This window comes from Ursus arctos, unplaced genomic scaffold (assembly GCF_023065955.2).
Source record: "Ursus arctos isolate Adak ecotype North America unplaced genomic scaffold, UrsArc2.0 scaffold_17, whole genome shotgun sequence".
NCBI lineage: Eukaryota > Metazoa > Chordata > Mammalia > Carnivora > Ursidae > Ursus > Ursus arctos.
In genome coordinates this window covers 46,108,051-46,126,534 of record NW_026622841.1, presented here as the reverse complement: position 1 = coordinate 46,126,534, position 18,484 = coordinate 46,108,051, and the positions used below count along the sequence as shown (strand labels likewise).

General features: G+C 47.7%; 1 protein-coding gene and 1 long non-coding RNA gene across 2 annotated transcripts in view; both read left to right on the top strand.

Moving 5' to 3' along the window:
- LOC123000867 (uncharacterized) overlaps positions 1-13,442 on the top strand; it is a 49,312-nt gene extending 35,870 nt beyond the window's left edge. The window contains exons 5-8 of the long non-coding RNA XR_008959717.1: positions 1,871-2,466; positions 2,555-2,705; positions 11,272-11,453; positions 12,129-13,442. This is a non-coding gene — a long non-coding RNA (uncharacterized LOC123000867). The remainder of the gene's footprint in view (positions 1-1,870; positions 2,467-2,554; positions 2,706-11,271; positions 11,454-12,128) is intronic.
- A 1,867-nt stretch (positions 13,443-15,309) lies between these two features.
- Positions 15,310-18,484, top strand: part of CABLES1 (Cdk5 and Abl enzyme substrate 1) — a 120,768-nt gene continuing 117,593 nt past the window's right edge. The window contains exon 1 of the mRNA XM_026496085.4: positions 15,310-16,260. Within this exon, the coding sequence (XP_026351870.2) occupies positions 15,395-16,260 (866 nt within the window). The 5' untranslated portion in view covers positions 15,310-15,394. The remainder of the gene's footprint in view (positions 16,261-18,484) is intronic.

Genomic DNA, 18,484 nt, shown 5'->3' with positions numbered 1-18,484 from the left:
GCCTGCTTCTTCCTCTCCCACTCCGCCTGCTTGTGTTCCCTCTCTCGCTGGCTGTCTCTATCTCTGTCGAATAAATAAATTTAAAAAATCTTAAAAAAAAAAAAAAGAAGTTGTGGTCCATATATACAATGGAATATTACTCAGCTATCAGAAAGAACGAATTCTCAACATTTGCTGCAACATGGATGGCACTGGAGGAGATAATGCTAAGTGAAATAAGTCAAGCAGAGAAAGACAATTATCACATGATTTCTCTCATCTATGGAACATAAGAACTAGGAAGATCAGTAGGGGAAGAAAGGGATAAAGAAGGGGGTAATCAGAAGGGGGAATGAAACATGAGAAACTATGGACTATGAGAAACAAACTGAGGGCCTCAGAGGGGAGGGGGGTGGGGGAATGGGATAGACCCGTGATGGGTGGTAAGGAGGGCACGTATTGCATGGTGCACTGGGTGTCATACGCAACTAATGAATCATCAAACTTTACATTGGAAACCGGGGATGTACTGTATGGTGACTAACATAATATAATAAAAAAACATTAAAAAAAAATGGAACTTTACCTAGAGTCGTGCTCCATTTTGGAAAATCAAGGCAATGCCATTCCTATTATTTGAGTTGCAAAAAATTATATAAAACTTTATCGGTTACATTTGTTTTATTTCAAATTTTTATTTTAATTCTAGTTTGCTAACATACACGGTAAAATTGGTTTCGGGTATAGAATTCAGTGATTTATCAGTTACATACAACACCCAGTGCTCATCACAATAAATGCCCTCCTTCATACCCCACCCATCTAGCCCATTTCCTACCCCCCCCCCCCCGCCCCTCCAGCAACCCCCAGTTTGTTCTCTATGGTTAAGAGTCTCTTAAGGTTTGCTTCAGTTGCATTTGAATTGCCACATTCAGAAGAGTCTACCTTTAGGGGCAAGTATCCAACTCATTTTTTAGGTCTTTCCAGTGTAGTCCTGCCCTAGCACTTATATATTGAAATAGACATTGTATTATTAAATATTTCTAGTCCTATTTCTTCTTCATTTTACCCTTAAGGCCATTATATCACTTTTTTTTTTAAAGATTTTATTTATTTATTTGACAGAGATAGAGACAGCCAGCGAGAGAGGGAACACAAGCAGGGGGAGTGGGAGAGGAAGAAGCAGGCTCATAGCAGAGGAGCCTGATGTGGGGCTCGATCCCAGAACACCGGGATCACGCCCTGAGCCGAAGGCAGACGCTCAACCGCTGTGCCACCCAGGTGCCCCTATCACTTTTATTTTTAAACATTATGTGGGTTGGTCCATTATATTAGACCACAACTCCTCATCCAAAACTCTTGGGGCGAGATGTGTTTCAGAATTTTCCAGATTTTAGAAAAGTAGTGTGGTGCACATATGATATATTATATAACCCCTCAGTGGGGTCTGGAACAGCATTCCATAATCAAGTACACTAATATTTCTACAGTAAAACATAAATAGACAGCGTGGGATGAATAAAGTCTATATGTAGCCTCAGATGAGCTCAGGGCAGATTTTGCTGACAAAACTAAAAAAAAGACCAACTTTGGATTTTCAAAGCTTTTTGGATTCTGGATAAAGGATTACAACCTTCTATTACATGTGGCTCTCACTTGGCCATGATGAAGGGGGATCATAAGGCTTTGGATCTGATAGGCTGAGACCGTGTCTCCACCTCCCACTCAATGTCAGTTTCCCCCGGGCTGAGGGGCTCCATCCTACCCTGAGTTCTCCCTTCCCAAAGGGAGAAGTGAATTACCTTCAAGTGGATGTGAACCCAAACCCTTCTTTCCTGTCTGTCAGCTCCTGGAACTTTATAAAATAACTGTCAGGTGACCGTCATCACAGGTGATGCCCTGAGCTGTCTACCCACATCGGATTGCTGCTCCTAGCGGGGCAGGTGGGAGCCCTGTGCGCTCAGCACCCCTGGTCTTGCCAGTTGGCCTCCTTCCCTTCCACTCTCATCCCAAAGGTAAGCTGTTCTCTCTGCCTGAAATGCCAGCTTTCTCCCCCTTGTCCTCTGGGTGTCACTCCCTCAGGCGAGATCCCATAACTCTTGGTATGTTCATATTTTCTGGAGTGTCTAGATGTGCCAGCCCCGGGCTAGGCTAAAGAATGTGGGCCCTGTATAACCTTGGATTTCACCGGATAATGTCTCCCAAGGCCCTGCTTACGGCATAAGACATTCCTCAGCCTTCTGTTCTTGCCAATGGAGCAGGGGTTCCCTCCAGGGCGCCCCTCCCAGGAACAGTTCCGTTCCCACAGAGACAGGAACTCGCATTTGTAGGGCAGCTGCTCGATGTGCCAAACACTCTGCAAAGTTCTCTTCAGAAAGGGGATACTTGCTGGTGTGCCCAAGAGACAGAGTCCTGGGATGAATGCGTCATCGTTCCAGAATGTTAATTTCACTCAAAGATTTGAGAGGGAAAGTTAATTAGTGGAAGGTAAGTAATTTAAGACATTTGAACATTACATCAATCGTGGAGATATTGTGGAGCAGAGTGCTAAATTAACACATTTTTCTTAATTTAGTATTTGAAGAGGTAATACGTGCATGAGACAAAATTTGAAAAGACTTCAGAAGGAGAATGTGGTCCTCTGTGCTCCAACCACGTGGCTTTACTCCCAGGAGGCAACCAAGGTTCCCGCAAAGCCTCCAGGAGGTAATCTATAGGGAGTACAAGTAAGTACCTATGTACGTGGTGTCGTTTCTTTTGTATAGTACGAATGCTAGCATAAAATACACACGACTCTACAGCTTGCTTTTTTCAGATAGCACTACATCTCGGAGACCTTTTCATAACATGTTCGTAAAGAATTATGTCATTATTTTAACAGCTGCACAGTATCTCATTGTATGGGTGGGCCAGACTTTGCTAACCAGCCCTATGACGGTAATTTCCGATAGTTTCCTGGGATAAACAACGCTACAACAGATATGACCTTGAATGTTTTTCATTTGTACATGTGTTGGTATATCCGTAGGAAGAATTCCTAGAAGTGGATCACAGGGTATGCTGTAGGGTCCACTTGTCCCCAGAAGAGCTTTTCCAAGCCACACTGTATCAGAGTATCTGACCCCTTAGCCAATACGCAATAGACAATAATGTGTTCTCAAACTTTCTGACCTTGGCCAATCTGATATATAAACACTTGTATCTCATTAGAATTTTTATTTGCTTTTCTGAAATTATGTAGAAGTTTGAGTATCTTTTCTTTTTTTTTTAAGTAATCTCTATGCCCAACGTGGGGCTCAAACTCATGACCCCGAGATCAAGAGTCGCATACTCCACCATCTGAGCCAACCAGGCGCCCCTCTTTTTTTTTTTTTTTTAAAGATTTTATTTATTTATTTGACAGAGAGAGAGACAGCCAGCGAGAGAGGGAACACAAGCAGGGGGAGTGGGAGAGGAAGAAGCAGGCTCATAGCAGAGGAGCCTGATGTGGGGCTCGATCCCATAACGCCGGGATCACGCCCTGAGCCGAAGGCAGACGCTTAACCGCTGTGCCACCCAGGCGCCCCTCTTTTTTTTTTTTTTTTAATGTTTGAGACCCATTGGTATTTCTCATTCTGGGAACTGTTTTTTTTCATACATTTGCCCATTTTTCTATTGGATTGTTGGCTTTTTTCTTATCAATATTTAGGATTTCTTTAAATATTTAGGGAAGGTACCTTTTGTGATTTGAATTACAAATATTTCCCTTCAGAATGTTTGTCTTTTGATTTAGTTTGGTCCCTCCCCACCCCTACTCCCACCATATAGTCATTTGTAATTTTTTTTTGGTAGCTGAATTTACCTTTGCTTTCATAGCTCCTGGGTTTTTCCCCATTCTTAGGCCTCTCCCCTACCTAAGGTGATTAAAACTATTTTCTCATTAATTCATACCTCCAAAATGTACTAAGGTCTGAGTGTGCCAAGCACTGCTTTGGGTGCTGGACTTGCAGGGCTGAGCTAAACCGTGTTCTGAGTTTTTAGCACTTTCCGAAGTACTTTCATGGTTTCATTTTTTGCAATTAAATCTTTCTTCTGTTGGGAATTGAATTTGGTATAAACTGTGAGGGATCTTTTTTTTCTTTCCAGCTAGCAACCCAGTTGTCCCAACATTCCTGACTAAATGATTTATCTTCTCTTTACTGATTTGAGATGTCAATTTTATCATATGCTAAATTCCCATAGCTCATACATTTTTTTAGAAATATTTTATTTACTTATTTATTTGACAGAGAGAGAGAGAGTGCGTAAGTGGGGGGAATGGCAGAGGGAGACGGAGAAGTAGGCTTTCTGCTGAGCAGGGAGCCTGATGCGGGGCTCGATCCCGTAACGCCGGGATCACGCCCTGAGCCCAAGACAGACACCCAACTGACTGAGCCACCCAGGTGCCCCTAGCTCATATAGTTTTGAGCTCAAAAGAGAACTTCAAAGAAACCTCAAAGCCTTCAGGCTGTCGCGGTCTTTAGGAGCGCTCTCTTCTGTCTGCAGGAGCGCTTGGTGGGAAGTCTGAGTATCACGGACGTCTGTTATCCTCCTTGATCTTCCCTAAGAACCTCCAAGGCAAATGTGTATTTACATTTTCCAAGCAAGAAAATTAAGCCTCGAGAAATTAATAAGTGCCCCAATAGGTTAGACCCCTATTGTTTTTATCTGCCCTGCACTTCTCTTCTGGGAACTGGCTGCCCCGCCCCCCACCATCCACCCTCCTCCAGCAGCCTACACCTGTTAGCCAAGCTGACGGGGTGGGGGCCCTGCTCTACACGAGCTTTGCCAATCAGTCTTTCTCTGTAAATTTAAAATGGAAACCTAGAGGGACAGGCTCTGTAAGTTATAAAGGTGGGAATTGTAAGGGGCCACATTTCTTGCCCCTGGAGAAAGGCAGAGGAACCCAATCTGGAGAGGGAGACGAGCCTGCCGCAGGCACTAGAGAAGGTTAGGGGACAAGAAAGGGAGAGTCCCCGGGCATTCACATCCACGGTTCTCTGGGTGTCTGGCTGGGCATTAGCTGCTCCCCTGTTTTGCTCTTCCTCCAGACTTTCCCAAATCTTTAGAACAAATTCTCTGTAAGCCACTTTGACGCCTGGACAGGGTTTCTGTCACCTGCAATGAAAGGGATCCTAGGAAATGGCTGAACAGGGTCTGATCCTGGAAGGGTTTGTTTCCCTAGCATTCGCTCAGGTGTATCAGAGTCCAGAATGCAGTTTGGGCTTTGAATTGTGTCTCAAAGGGCCAATGGAGGGCGTGATTGCCTCCCGCGGCCAGTGTCTTCAGCCATGCACCTCGTGAGCCCATCTATAACCACACTGAAGACTGTGCCAGGACAAACTCAAAGTCTACTTCTCTTTCAATGTGATAAAGACAAAGTTGTGATTTAGAAACATAAGATCTTAGCCTCTCCATGAGGCCACTGTGTGATAGTATAGGACAAGAAATCAGACCAAAATTTAGCCCACATTTCCTGCTTTCGCGTGTTCTCTTCTCCCTCAAGTACTCTTGGTTCTTTCAGGAATTATAGCTGCGCCCCACCCTCACCCCCCACCGTTGGAAATCTGGAAGCCAGTTTCTGCTTAATGTCTCTTGCACTTGACCCTACTTTTCCATTCTCTCTGCCAACTCCAAGTTTTACTGCCTGTTGTAATAGAGTCCTAACGTTATTGCCCCCATGCCTTTGCATGACCCAAAATGTCCCTTCTCACATGTACACTAGAGTCCAAGTTCAAATATCACCTTCTCTGTGGGGCCTCTTTGACCTCTAGGATTTGGCCCTTCCCTGCTGACGCAGACCCCCACCCTAAGATATTACAGAAGGAACTCTCCAGGGATCAGCTGTGTGACCAGAGGCACGTCACCATGCTTAACTTTTCTGAGCCTGTTTCTTTATCTCTAAGAGAGGATAAATAGCAGGGCTGTGGTGAGAATCAATAAACTAATATGTAGAAATGACTATTCCGGGGCTTGCACGTAAAAGGGAACCCACCCTAGTTCCCTTTGCTCTGTTTCCCCAATTTTCTCAGCAGGTTGTTAACTCCCTGAGGCCTGGGACCTTGCCTTACTCTGAGGGCCTAGCAGAGAGCCTGGCATAGACGAGGAGCTCGATGCATGCTGAATGGATAAACGTATAATGAAAGAATGAATAAAAAACCCTCTCCACTCCTTCAGACTCTCTGTTCAACCCCAAATGCACATTCGCCAAATTAATGCTCTGCCAGTTTGGCTTTTTACACACATTACTTTTTTTTTTTTTTTTAAAGATTTTATTTATTTATTTGACAGAGAGAGAGACAGGCAGCGAGAGAGGGAACACTAGCAGGGGGAGTGGGAGAGGAAGAAGCAGGCTCCCAGTGGAGGAGCCTGACGTGGGGCTCGATCCCAGGACTCCGGGATCACGCCCTGAGCCGAAGGCAGACGCTTAACGACTGAGCCACCCAGACGCCCCTACACACATTACTTCTTATTTAAGAATCATCTATGGCTCTCTACTACCTATAGGGTCAAATTCCTTATTTTATTTTATCTTATTTATTTATTTTTAAGATTTTATTTTTAAGTAATCCCTATACCCAACGTGGGGCTCGAGCTCACAACCCTGAAATCAAGAGTGGCGGGTTCTACCCCCTGAGTCAGCAGGCGCTCCTCACATTCCTTATTTTAGATTCAGGCTTTCATGATCTGGCCCTATATACTGTTTCTCAACCTTAGCTCCCATTACTGACTGCTACAGATCTTTTAATGTAGCTGTCCTGGCAGGTCTCCTCATTGCCGGTCACTTCCAAGTGTCCTTGCCTTTCTTATCCTTCATTCATATTCAGCCCTGTCCCCAAAAGGCATTTCCTTCAACCACTTCCTACCCAACAATGGCAGAGAAAGATAGATGCCACCTACTATTCCTAAAGAATCTGAAAAAGTCCGTAATAATGCCACCATTTGTTTGGGCATATTCTATTCTAGAACTTACTTCAACACATTTAAAAATATTTATTTTATTTTATTTTTTAGATTTTATTTATTTATTTTGACAGAGAGACAGCCAGCGAGAGAGGGAACACAAGCAGGGGGAGTGGGAGAGGAAGAAGAGGGCTCCCAGCGGAGGAGCCTGATGTGGGGCTCGATCCCATAACGCCGGGATCACGCCCTGAGCCGAAGGCAGATGCCTAATGACTGCGCTACCCAGGCGCCCCTAAAAATATTATTTTAAATTGTTAGTTGAGGGACTCCTGAGTGGCTCAATTGGTTAAGCGTCTGCCTTTGGCTCAGGTCGTGATTCCAGGATCCTGGGATCAAGCCCCATGATAGGCTCCCTGCTTCTCCCTCTGCCTGCTGCTCCCCTTGCTTGTGCTCTCTCTGACAAATAAATAGAATCTTAAAAAAATAATAATAAAATTAAAAAAATAAAAATTGTTAGTTGAGAAGCAGTTCCTACAATGACCACATGCTTATTTATACTTAGATAAACAAATAAAAATCACCATAATCCTGCTAGCAAGTGGTTTAACTTCTGGTCACAATGTAGCCTTTAGACACATATTAGTATTTAAAAACAACAATTCCATATATTGTTTACAAAGTGGAGCTACAGTGATCTATCTGGTTTCTATTCTGCTTTATTTGGTTAGCATTGTTCCAAAAAACATTTTTCATGTCCTTAAGAAAGCTCAGTAAAGATAATTTTTTTCAAAAACAGAAGCACAATATCCCATTATTTGAGTAAACCATAATTTACAATGTTCACATTTAGGGCTACTTTTTTCAAGTGTTCTTTATTTAAACGAATGCTGTAATGAGTATTTTTGTGCATAGATCTTGGACCTTGTCTCTCGATAGCTTGGATTATTATAATACCTACGTTTCTGGGGCGCCTGGCTGGCTTAGTTGGTAGCACATGCAACTCTTCACCTCAGGGCCCTGAGTTCAAGCCCCACATTGGGTATGGAGCCTACTCAAAAAAAATAAGAAAACAAAAAACAACAACTACATTTCTGGAGTGCTTACCATCTACCAAGCATTTAGTGTACTGTTTTGTTTTGTTTAAGATTTTATTTATTTATTTGAGAGAGAGAGAGAGAGCATGAGTGGGGTGAGGGGCAGAGGGAGAAGCAAACTCCCTGCTGGGTAGGGAGTGCCGGACTCGATCCCAGGACTCTGGGATCATGACCTGAGCTGAAGGCAGCTGCATAACCGACTGAGCCACCCAGGGAACCTCAGCATTTACTGCACTGTTTATGCACTGAATCCTCATAACAATACTCTGAGGTCGGTATTATCCCCATTTCACAGATGACAACACTGAAGCACATCTGTTATCTGCTCTATACGCTCGAAGCCATGATCGTGGGGCCCAAATTCAACCCAGCCGGGATGACCCCAAAGCTCATGCTCTCAATCCCGAACTTTTTAAAGCTCTTTATACATATTGCTGCCAGACTTTCCAGAAAGGTTGTTCCAATCAACACCACCAGCAGTATGAGTGTCCATCACTCTTAATTGTCTTTCTTTCCTTCTTTCTTTTTGAAAGATTTTATTAATTTATTTGAGAGACAGAGAGAGAGCACACGCAGTGGGGAGGAGCAGAGGAGGAGGGAGAGGGAGAGAGAGAGGGAGAGGGAGAGGGAGAGGGAGAGGGAGAGGGAGAGGGAGAGGGAGAGAGAGGGAGAGGGAGAGGGAGAGGGAGAGGGAGATAGTCTCCAGCAGACTCCCAGCTGAGTGCGGAGACACTGAGATCATGACCTGAGTTGAAGCTGAGAGTTAGACGATGAACTGATGAATGGATGAACCGACTGAGCCAGCCAGGCGCCCCATTAATAGTCCCTCCTCCAAATGATTGCCAGACATTTGCATCTCACCTTCTGTGAGCTGTCTCCTCATATCATTTGTCCACTTCACAGTCGGGGTTACAACGGATCACCAATCAGTCCCGCTGAACCCGGTGGCAGGCAAAGTAGAGCTGTTTCCCCCAGAATCTGATGTCACTCTGATGTGACAATGACCTGAACAAATGCAGACGCTATAAAGCAACGCTGTTAGGGGAGACATAGAGCCCTGTAGGCCGGCCTGCTTGTTCGGAGTTTAGAGGGGCCTTCTCTGCAGGCCTGTGCATGCAGGCCACATGTCCGTGGCGTGGTTAGCCCCTGGGATTACATGAGAAGTGCTTTCTTCTTTGTTCATGAGCCGGCTATGCATGCATACCAGTATAATTTTTTAAAAATGGCTTAATTTCAAAGGAAATCCAACTAAGAGTTTGCTGTGATTTAAGTATAAAGGTAATACAACAAGGAAGATTCATTGATTTTTCTTTAAAATGCTAATATCATAAAAACTCTGCAGTGGGATGATGGGTGGCATTATGGGCATGAACAATGCCCTCTGGAAGACTGAGGACATCTCATGGAAACATCTGAAATGTATTTTCTTAACACAGTCTGACACCAGGTTTCTACCATGTCCTCTGCGCACTTGCTCAACAGTGTGCTTCTCTGGGGTTCCTTGTATAATGACAACAGCCACCACTCACAACCACCAAGTGCTGGACACTTGGGAGATGTTTTACGCATGTCCTGGTTCTAATCTGCACAGTCACCATGCAAGGTAGATAGGACTTGCTTCAGCCTTCGGGTGGAGAAGCTGAGGCTTCACGGGGTCACGGGGTGAGTGAGAGGGTTGGGATTGACAAACTCAAGCCTGGGTCCTTTGGCCATGCCCTTCTCATGGTGGGCTTGTGGGGTAGGCCACTTCACCCTAGATGGCTATCCCTTCTCCTTCACAGTTGGCTGGGCTGCCTCCAACTGAGATTTCTGATGGATCAGAGGAATTTGAGGAGTAAAGACATTTGCACTATTGTTTTTGAATATCTACTCTAAAAACACTGTGGCGATAAGGAAGGGTTTTTCTGAAGCATATCTCCCCAGATTAACAAGTATCTAAATCCATTCTTGGCTTGAACCATTGTCCTTAAAAAATTAGTAACACAGGCTTACGTGACTGTTCATACAGCCCGTGGACGTGCCCCATCACCTATGTCTCTCAGCTTCTCAGACAAGTTACAAGAGCCTGGAGGCCTTACGTCATCCTAGGCAGGGACTGTCGTCAAATATCATTCTCTCTCTTTCCTCCATATAGTGTGGGGTCTGGAGGCAAAATGCTCCTACGTAGGCCTAGGGGTGGACAGCGTGGAGGGCTGCAGGTAGCAAGCACGGAGGGAAGGGCAGGACTGCAGGCAGGATGGGGAGACTTGGAGGATCGCACTATGGCAACTGCAACCGAGTAGCGAGTAGCGGGAACGCTTCTGCCCTGGGCCGTCCTCCGTAGGGAGAGGAGGGTGTCGGGTGGGCGGTGCTAGGGGCAAGGGCTGAAGTGGCCTCTGCTCTAGGAGGTGCGCTAGGGTTTAGTTGAACCCTGTGCACACAGCTCTTTCTTCTAAATACTTGATGTACTTTTGGTGACAATGTGGGTGTGGCTTCTCTGCCATTCGCTGGCGGGCTTCAGGTCGGGATCACATCCTGTTCTCCTTGGTGCTCACAGAACCTAACCCGGAACCTAGCTCGGGATTGGCGTTCAGGAATTACTAGGATGAGGACTATGAGTAAGTCACATTTTGTGAGCCACATATGTGGCTGCATGGCACTCGCTGACTTCACTCCCGCGTTATATATCCCTGAGCTTCTAGTTAATTCTCACTTAGGTGTCGCGTCTGGTCTCGCATGTCCTGGAGAAATTAAGGAAGGAAATTAAAGTGCACCAGACTGTAAAGGGAAAACAATGACACCCCTCCTCTCGCTGTCCGTCTCTCTGGCCGAGAGAAATGATTAGAAGTCCCCACGGGGAAGGTGACTTTCAGGGAGAAGAGCTGGGGTGTCGAGGACCACCTCCTGGGCATGCTCCTTTTCAGGTCCTGGCGATCTGACTTTGATCTGATGAAGGAAAGCAGCAGGTCTCTCACAGTCACTCTGCTGCTGCTTTAGACGCACTGGCCTGCTGGGAGTTCTGACGGCGCGGTTCTGGAACGTGCAGGAACACAATCTGATCTGAACGGCGCCGGCATCTGAAGTTTCTCGTGGTCCCGCCTCCCTCCCTGGAGGGACTAGTGCAAACTACAAAAGCCTGGGACCTAAAATATCACAGCCTTTGTCGTGTGCACCTTCTATATTTCGCGTTTTTCTAATAAGACTGCCTACTTAGGATACTCCGCTAGTTCCATCATTTATATTATCATGAATCCTTACAACTCTGCAAGGTAAAATATTACGAAAACTACCTTTACAGGTGAAGCAGCCAATGCAAGAAGTTTGTCATTTTCCCAAGCTGGAGCCGCCAAAGATCCCAAGTCTGGAAGCGCCCAAGCCCGTAGCAGAACCACAGCGTTGGCTTTTGTGATGAGGGACACCCACGGTCACCTCGGAGCTAATTTCAGACTTCTTGTGCGGTAGAATTCCTTTTTTTAAAGGGTCAGTGATTACCTGTAGGCTCTTTTTCTTTCTTTTTTTAATTGACTCCCATATGTGTGGAGCAAAACAGTTGATGCATGCAAAGAAAGTTTTTAGAATGGGTACTGGTAAGGGGCAATATTAAAGTAAACGGGGGCAGGGAGGAAGGGGGAGACCCCCCCCCAAATGCAAAAAAGCTTGGCAGACCATGAATTACATTTCAAGTTCTAGTCCTGGGTGCCTGCAATCCGTGAGGAATTTGTAGGCAGAATATCCCTTTCCTAAAGTGTCCTCCCCCTTCCCTCCTTAGCACCCAGGTCAGTAGAAATTCTGGCTCTTGGCTGAGGCCTCCCCCGAAGACCTGACCTCAAATAATAATTTTGATTAACATTCATAGTACCAGTCTGATTGCTCATTTGATCACTTAATCAGAGTCTGCCTCACATTTTTATTTAAATGTGTCCTGAGGTTCGGCTTTGCTTTCCACTATTTTCACTATAGAGGACACAAGGGCAAAGAGCCACACTTTTTTTTTTTGCTTTTGTGACAAGGGGGTGCTATGTACATAGAAGTTCCTCAATAATATTTCGTGATTTCATAGGTGAAAAATAAGTAAATTTGGAATAATTCAGGAACTAGGTAGATTGGGCTGATATAAATAACAACTGACATTTTTACTTTTTATTATTTTTTTAGGATTTTATTTACTTATTTGACAGAGAGAGAGAGTGAGAGCACACAAGCAGGGGGAGCAGCAGGCAGGCGGAGGGAGAAGCAGACTCCCCACTGAGCAGGGAGCCGGAGATCATGACCTGAGCCAAAGCCAGCCGCTTAACCCACTGAGCCACTCAGGCGCCCTACAACTGACATTTTTAAAGGTACTTTAAGGTTTATAAAATGCTGCTCAAGCAGTCTCATTTGTACCTCAGAATAAGCTGCAGAGGAAATTGGCTTGGAGAGGTGAAGAGACTTGAAACTCAGATCCTTTTCCTTCCAAGTTCGTACTATTTTCCATGGTGAGTCGACTCTTAAAGTACAAACATAAGATCGAAGATGGATACCTCCCCATAAAACGTCCTCACCAGCAGAGGGCGCAGGACCACGTATGGGCCTTAGAATCGGACAGGTTTGTGTTTGCGCCCAGTTATGAGTTAGATGGCATTGGGCGAATTATGTAATTTTTCTGAGCCTCATCTGTAAAATATTGATAATAACACACCACCCCGCCTCCTTGCAGAGTGCAAAGGACTGGAAATAGAAATATTCTGTGGCCGGCACACAGTAGGTAAACAATAAACCATATCTCTCATGATCCCTATAAGAGAATTGATCACAGGAACAGAGTGGAGGTTAAATAAGATATTGATTCTTGTTTGATGCTTTAATGAATATTTGAAATTAGTCTGCAATGTTTGCCACTTAAGATAGACAAAGAGTTAGATGGACAAAGAAATGAAGATTGATGAAAAAATTGACATTGCTGGCAAGAGTGTAACGAAGCAAACGGCAACAACCTTTCTGGATGAGAAGCCTTAAAATCATAATACTGCATTGGCCCCAGCATCTGTTTAACTAAGAAGATACTGGACAATAGCAAGACTTAGAAAACAAAGGAAGTCATCACCAGTCTCTTTATAAAAGCAAAAGTGGAAACAACCTTAATGTTCAATATAAGGTACAGGTTTAATAATTAAAATCTCTCCATTGAACTGAACACTATGCAGTCATTAAAATGACCCTATAAAGGAATATTCTAAATGAAAAGATGATCATAACACAACAAGCAAAAATCACAAGACATGAGAGCAGCGTGCTTTGGCTTGCTTAAAAATACAGGACACTAATAAAAAGTTTAACAGTTATCTGCATAGCAGATGAGACTGTTAGTGATGCTTTTTTATTAAAACTTCTCTTTACTTACCTTATTCTCTAAATGTGCAATTAACATTAATCATTTTTGTAATAAAAAATATTAATCATTTTTGTAATAAAAAAGTAGTTACTTAACAAGAACGGAGCTGGTGTCTTCCATTTAACACTGCCCGCGGGCACACCCAGGCCAGTGGTCATGGAAATTAAGTTAATTGTAATAAAGCTGCTTGGAAGTTTCGAGGTGGTTAGTTAAACAAAATAATTAAACTCCTAATGAAATTTCACAGAGCTGGTCACCAAGCTTTGACTTAGCTGCTGCTTATAAGGCTGCTATAAATAGATCCCATTCTCTACTTTTTCAAAAGGCCTAAAAATGGCATAAAATACGAACAATTGTTCATGCAAAGGGCCACGTGCCATGTTTGTCCTAAGCAAGGCAACCTGAAACTCACCCATATCTCATATACTCCCCGTTGGCTGCACATCTCTGGTGTATTTGCTCCACATTACTCAATTTACTTTCCTGAACTTGAAGTGGAGTGGAATTTCAATGTAGAGTTACCCATTAGTTCCAGGGCTAAATTTAAACCTTTAATTAAATTAATCCCTTGATCTTAAACACATTGCTTCTTCTTCAGAAAAGTGTAGAGAGGTGTCTTAGATGTCGCAGAGCTTTAATAAAGTGTGGCAATTGTTCCTTACGACATTTGGTAAGTCACCCAAACCGCACAGGGAAACCGGTACACATTTTTCAGACCCTGGCCCCCCACCCGCCTCAGCCAACACAGGCGTTTGCTGGGGCTCGGCCCCCCGGGTACAGCATTCCCTGGCTCCTCCCAGGTCCAGAGTTGCTGCTTTGGACCGGTCATCGAATCCCTGGGCAGGTACCCATCTTGAAGAGAAGACATGGTAGGAGCCAAACGGATATTTATGAAATAAATTACAGAAAGTAATCGTCCATATTGTTCCCAGTTTATGTGGGATAAAAAGATCATAATTCACAAAATGTGCAAGGTGACAAGGGGGAAAAGGTGTGAGGCCATCATAGCTTATCTCGGTCTTCATAGAGTAAAAATTGACGTGGGCCTTTGCTAAGAGAGGGATGAAAAGTGACAGCACCATCAGATGGGTGTGTAAATTAGTCTGCCCACACAGAAGACGTTCAAATGCGCCTGGGCTCTTCTGCACCGAGGGGTGAGCATTTATCTCAGGGGCTGCACCCTCGGCCTGCAAATGAATGAGACACAACCTTAATGGTTAAGTGACAGCTTTAAGGTGGGGCTATCCACATAAGGGGCTGTGGACCTGCCCGTGTAACTATTAATAAGGACCTATTTCTCAGGGCCCAACGGCAGCGCGGGGTCCAGTTAACAAGCTCGTGGGCCAAATCTCAGCGTCCCTCCAAGTAACTCCTGCAGACCCACAACTCTCCCGGGAACACATCCTCAAGCCGCGACTCCGGGGTTCTGCTCGCACCCTCAATTCCCCGTGCGGGCGCGGCGGCGAAACGTGCTCGCTTCCCTCAGCCTGCTCCGTGCGCTCAGGGAGCCACCAACTCCCCGCAGGAAGCTCGGGCTACCTGGACCGCCGGCAGATCCTCCGCCCCGCCACCCGCTCGGCTTTCCCTTCCTCCTCCTCTTCCTCCTCCGCCGGCCCCTCGCCTCCCGCCGCCTGCCTCCGCGGCCGCCGCCTGCGGCTTTGTTTTCCTCCCAGGTTTCATTCCCCACACGTGATACTGTGTTATTGCAAAGAGCGCTTCGGAGCGCGAGCGCAGGGCGCGCGCACCTATAAATACGGACTCTCGGGCTGGGCAGCCGGAGACCGCAGGGGCGGGGAGGGCCCGGGACCTGGCGATCAGCGGCCCGCCGGCCGGCTAGCTAGCCGCGCGCGTGGGCCGGGGCGGCGGCGTCCCCGGCGGCAGCACCGAGGAGCGAGCATGGCCCGCCCGCGGGGGGGCTGGGCCGCCGCGCACGCCGCCCGCGCCCCGCGCCCTGCCCAGCCCGGGTCACCGGCGCTCGCGCTCGCCGCTTAGCACTCGGGCCCCGCTCGCCTCTCCGGGCATCGCGGAAATATCGCCGCAGACGGACACAATGGCGGCGACTGCCGCCACCGCGGCCGCCACCGCCGGCACGGCCGCCTGCAGCAGCAGCAGCAACAGCAGCAGCGCCGGCACCGACGCCGCGGGCACCAGCGGATTGCAGCAGCAGCCGCCGCCGCCGCAGCCCCAGCCCGCGCCGGCCCAGCCGCCGCCGCCCGAGCCCCCCAGGAAGCCGCGCATGGACCCACGGCGCCGCCAGGCTGCCCTCTCCTTCCTCACCAACATCTCGCTGGACGGACGGCCGCCGCTGCAGGACGAGGAGTGGGGCGGCGGCGACGAGAGCGGCGCGGCCAAACCCGGCGCCGGCAGCGCCTGCGGCGCGAGGACTCGGCACAGCCTGCTCGCCACAGCGGAGCGGGGCGGCTGCAACGCGCTCGCTGCGGCGGGCACGGCGGCGGCGGCGGCGGTAGCAGCTGGATGGGGCCCCTGCCTCCCGCAGCCCTCGCCGCTGCCACCCCTGGCCCCCGGCGGCCACGCCGCGGGGCCCGGGCCTGGGGCGGCCAGGGGCTTCGTGAGCCCGCTGGGCGCGGGCCGGGCGTCGGGGGAGCTGTTGCAGCCGCCCCGGCCGGCGTCTCTCGCCTCCTGCGCTCCGCCGCAGCTGCCCGACGGGCCCGGAGACGCCGGGCAGGAGGAGTTGGAGGAGGACGATGCCTTTTCCAGCGTGCAGGTGCCGGCGGCCGCCTTTCTGGGCTCCGGGACCCCTGGGAGTGGGAGCAGCAGTCGGGGTCGCCTCAACTCGTTCACTCAGGGAATCCTGCCCATCGCCTTCTCCAGGCAGACTTCGCAGAACTACTGCTCCCTGGAGCAGCCGGGCCAGGGGGCCAGTACCAGCGCCTTGGAACAGTTGCAGAGGTCCCGGTGAGTATGCAGGACGCGACGCGCACCTAACCCCCACGTCCCTCCCGGCCGGCTCTTGGCTGCGGGACACCGGTCGCTCCCACCTTCCCGCGCCCCGCCGGATCCCTTGGCTTCTGGCCCAAATTCCAAACCACGAGGGCACGCGAAAGAGGCAGAGTCACCATGGAGTGTGTGTTCACAGGTGTGTGCATGAGCCCGGCACTCGCAGAGCAGAAACATCACGCTCATACTGTGAGTCCGGAGTTGGGGGTTGCTGGACCCCATTAAAAAGCCGCACCCAAACCTCCCATTGCAAAGAGGAGATCACGAACTTATAGAAACCCTGTCCAGACCCAGAAGCGCGCTCTTCCCACGCCAGACAAGACTTGGCGGGGCGCAAAGTCCAGCAGTGGGTCCGGCTGGTGGCTGATTGGCGCGTGTGAGCCTGAGCTTCTTGAAGACACGCGCTGAATCCCTCCTGAGAGGAGTTATTGCCTGCCCTCAAAGTAGTGCCGTGTTCCAGGAACACTTGGCGTTTTCCTTTTGCTTTCCTAAGAAATGGAAAACCCTTACATTTCCTTGCGACGGGCCTTGGAGTTTGGGGACAGGCAGGAAATAGGGCTTGAGGATTTTTCTCCATTCCAAGATGAATTTGCTAGAGTTAGTTAAAAAGCTTGCATGTGCCAGCTTAAGTCATCTGCAGGTTTTAGGCATCTTGGCAGAAATCTGAAATGTTGGACATTTGCTTATTGTGAAGGAAATGGCTGGAGTTTGTCAACATGTTCAGAGGACAGTTGGGAATTAGGTCTGTGTCAGCAGTGGGACCAGAGTTTGGAGAAGAACCTGCGTGGGGAGCAGTAGAGAAATGCAGGCCTGTTTCCTGGGAGGGAGGACCCTCCCTTGGTAGCTAATAAGGCCTCCTATGAAGTTATCGCACGGGCTCGCCTTGGCTCAGTTATTGTAACCTCTGGGGGCCTCAGTTTCCCCTTCCGAAATGGAAACATTTTGCAGGCCTCAAGATGAGAAAGGAGAACATTTTTTTCTGTTACAACCCCTCTCCTGTACTACTCTTCTGGAAGCTCAGGCATTTTTTCTGGCCTAAGTAAGAAGGGGGCCTATTGGAAAACTTCACTTCCTCCCCCAACGGACAGATGGGGAAAAACAAGCCAGGCTCCTCCAGAAATTTGCTCTGAGTCGTCGTCTTACCCAAAGGGTGAAATCATGACCTGCCTGGTGTGTAGACTAACAGTGTGATTGCACATGGGCTGCAGGGCGGGGTGTGGAACACAGAGGCAGCCTCGTGATTGCATGGATGAATTAGCGATGCTGGGCACAGGTGACCGTCTGGCCCTGGTATTTCTTGTCAGAGCACGCATCTCCCCATTAGCGGGCAAGTGCACAGGAGGGGAATCCCTTCCTTTCTGGGTGATTGGTGCATACTCAGCAGTTTCTGGGCAGCTCGCTGTTACCGCTTGACATCACACACTGGCTCTTAATGACTCTATAGTTTGAGCGTAAGCCCAGCCAGGCCAGAGGGTCATGACAGGAATTGTAATAAACATACATGTTATTCTAAGCCAGTGTGCAAGGCTGGCCTGTGTCTCAGGGTAGGCAGATGTGTTCCTGTGCTAACAGCAGCTGGAGATCAGATTACCTCACACTTTGTCTCTAAGAATCTCCTTGCAGGGGCTATGGAAGATCTTCTGTGTTACTATCCCTTTCTTTTTCTTTTTTTCTTTTTTTTTTTTTTCCAAGATTTTATTTTTAAGTCCTCTCTACAGCCAACCTGGGGCTGGAACTTAGAACCCCGAGATCAAGAGTTGCATGGTCCACCAACTGAGCCAGCCAGGCGCCACTGTGTTAGTATTTCTGATCCAAAGAATAGCCAGAACTTAATCTCCAGTCCCATAAATATGAACCCCTTGGATGTTTTATGGATCTCCCACCCCCCAGCACACTTGTTAAGATGAGTCAGTCAATAGAAAATGCTTCCTGACAGTCACATTTGTCTTACTACTTAGGAATTATCCATATCTGGCAACTGGGTAGAGGCATTTTTTTTTTTTATTACAGCTGTCAACAGAAACAGCTGAAATTTAATGTATAGAGAGGAGGTAAATGGGTCAAACAGGGATTTAAGAAAGGCCTTGAACAGTCTAGCTTGGCCACAGCTGTTGGAGTGGTCATGAACTTGAAATATTCTCGGATGCTTTCTTTCGACACCATGCTGCTTTCGAGAATTTTG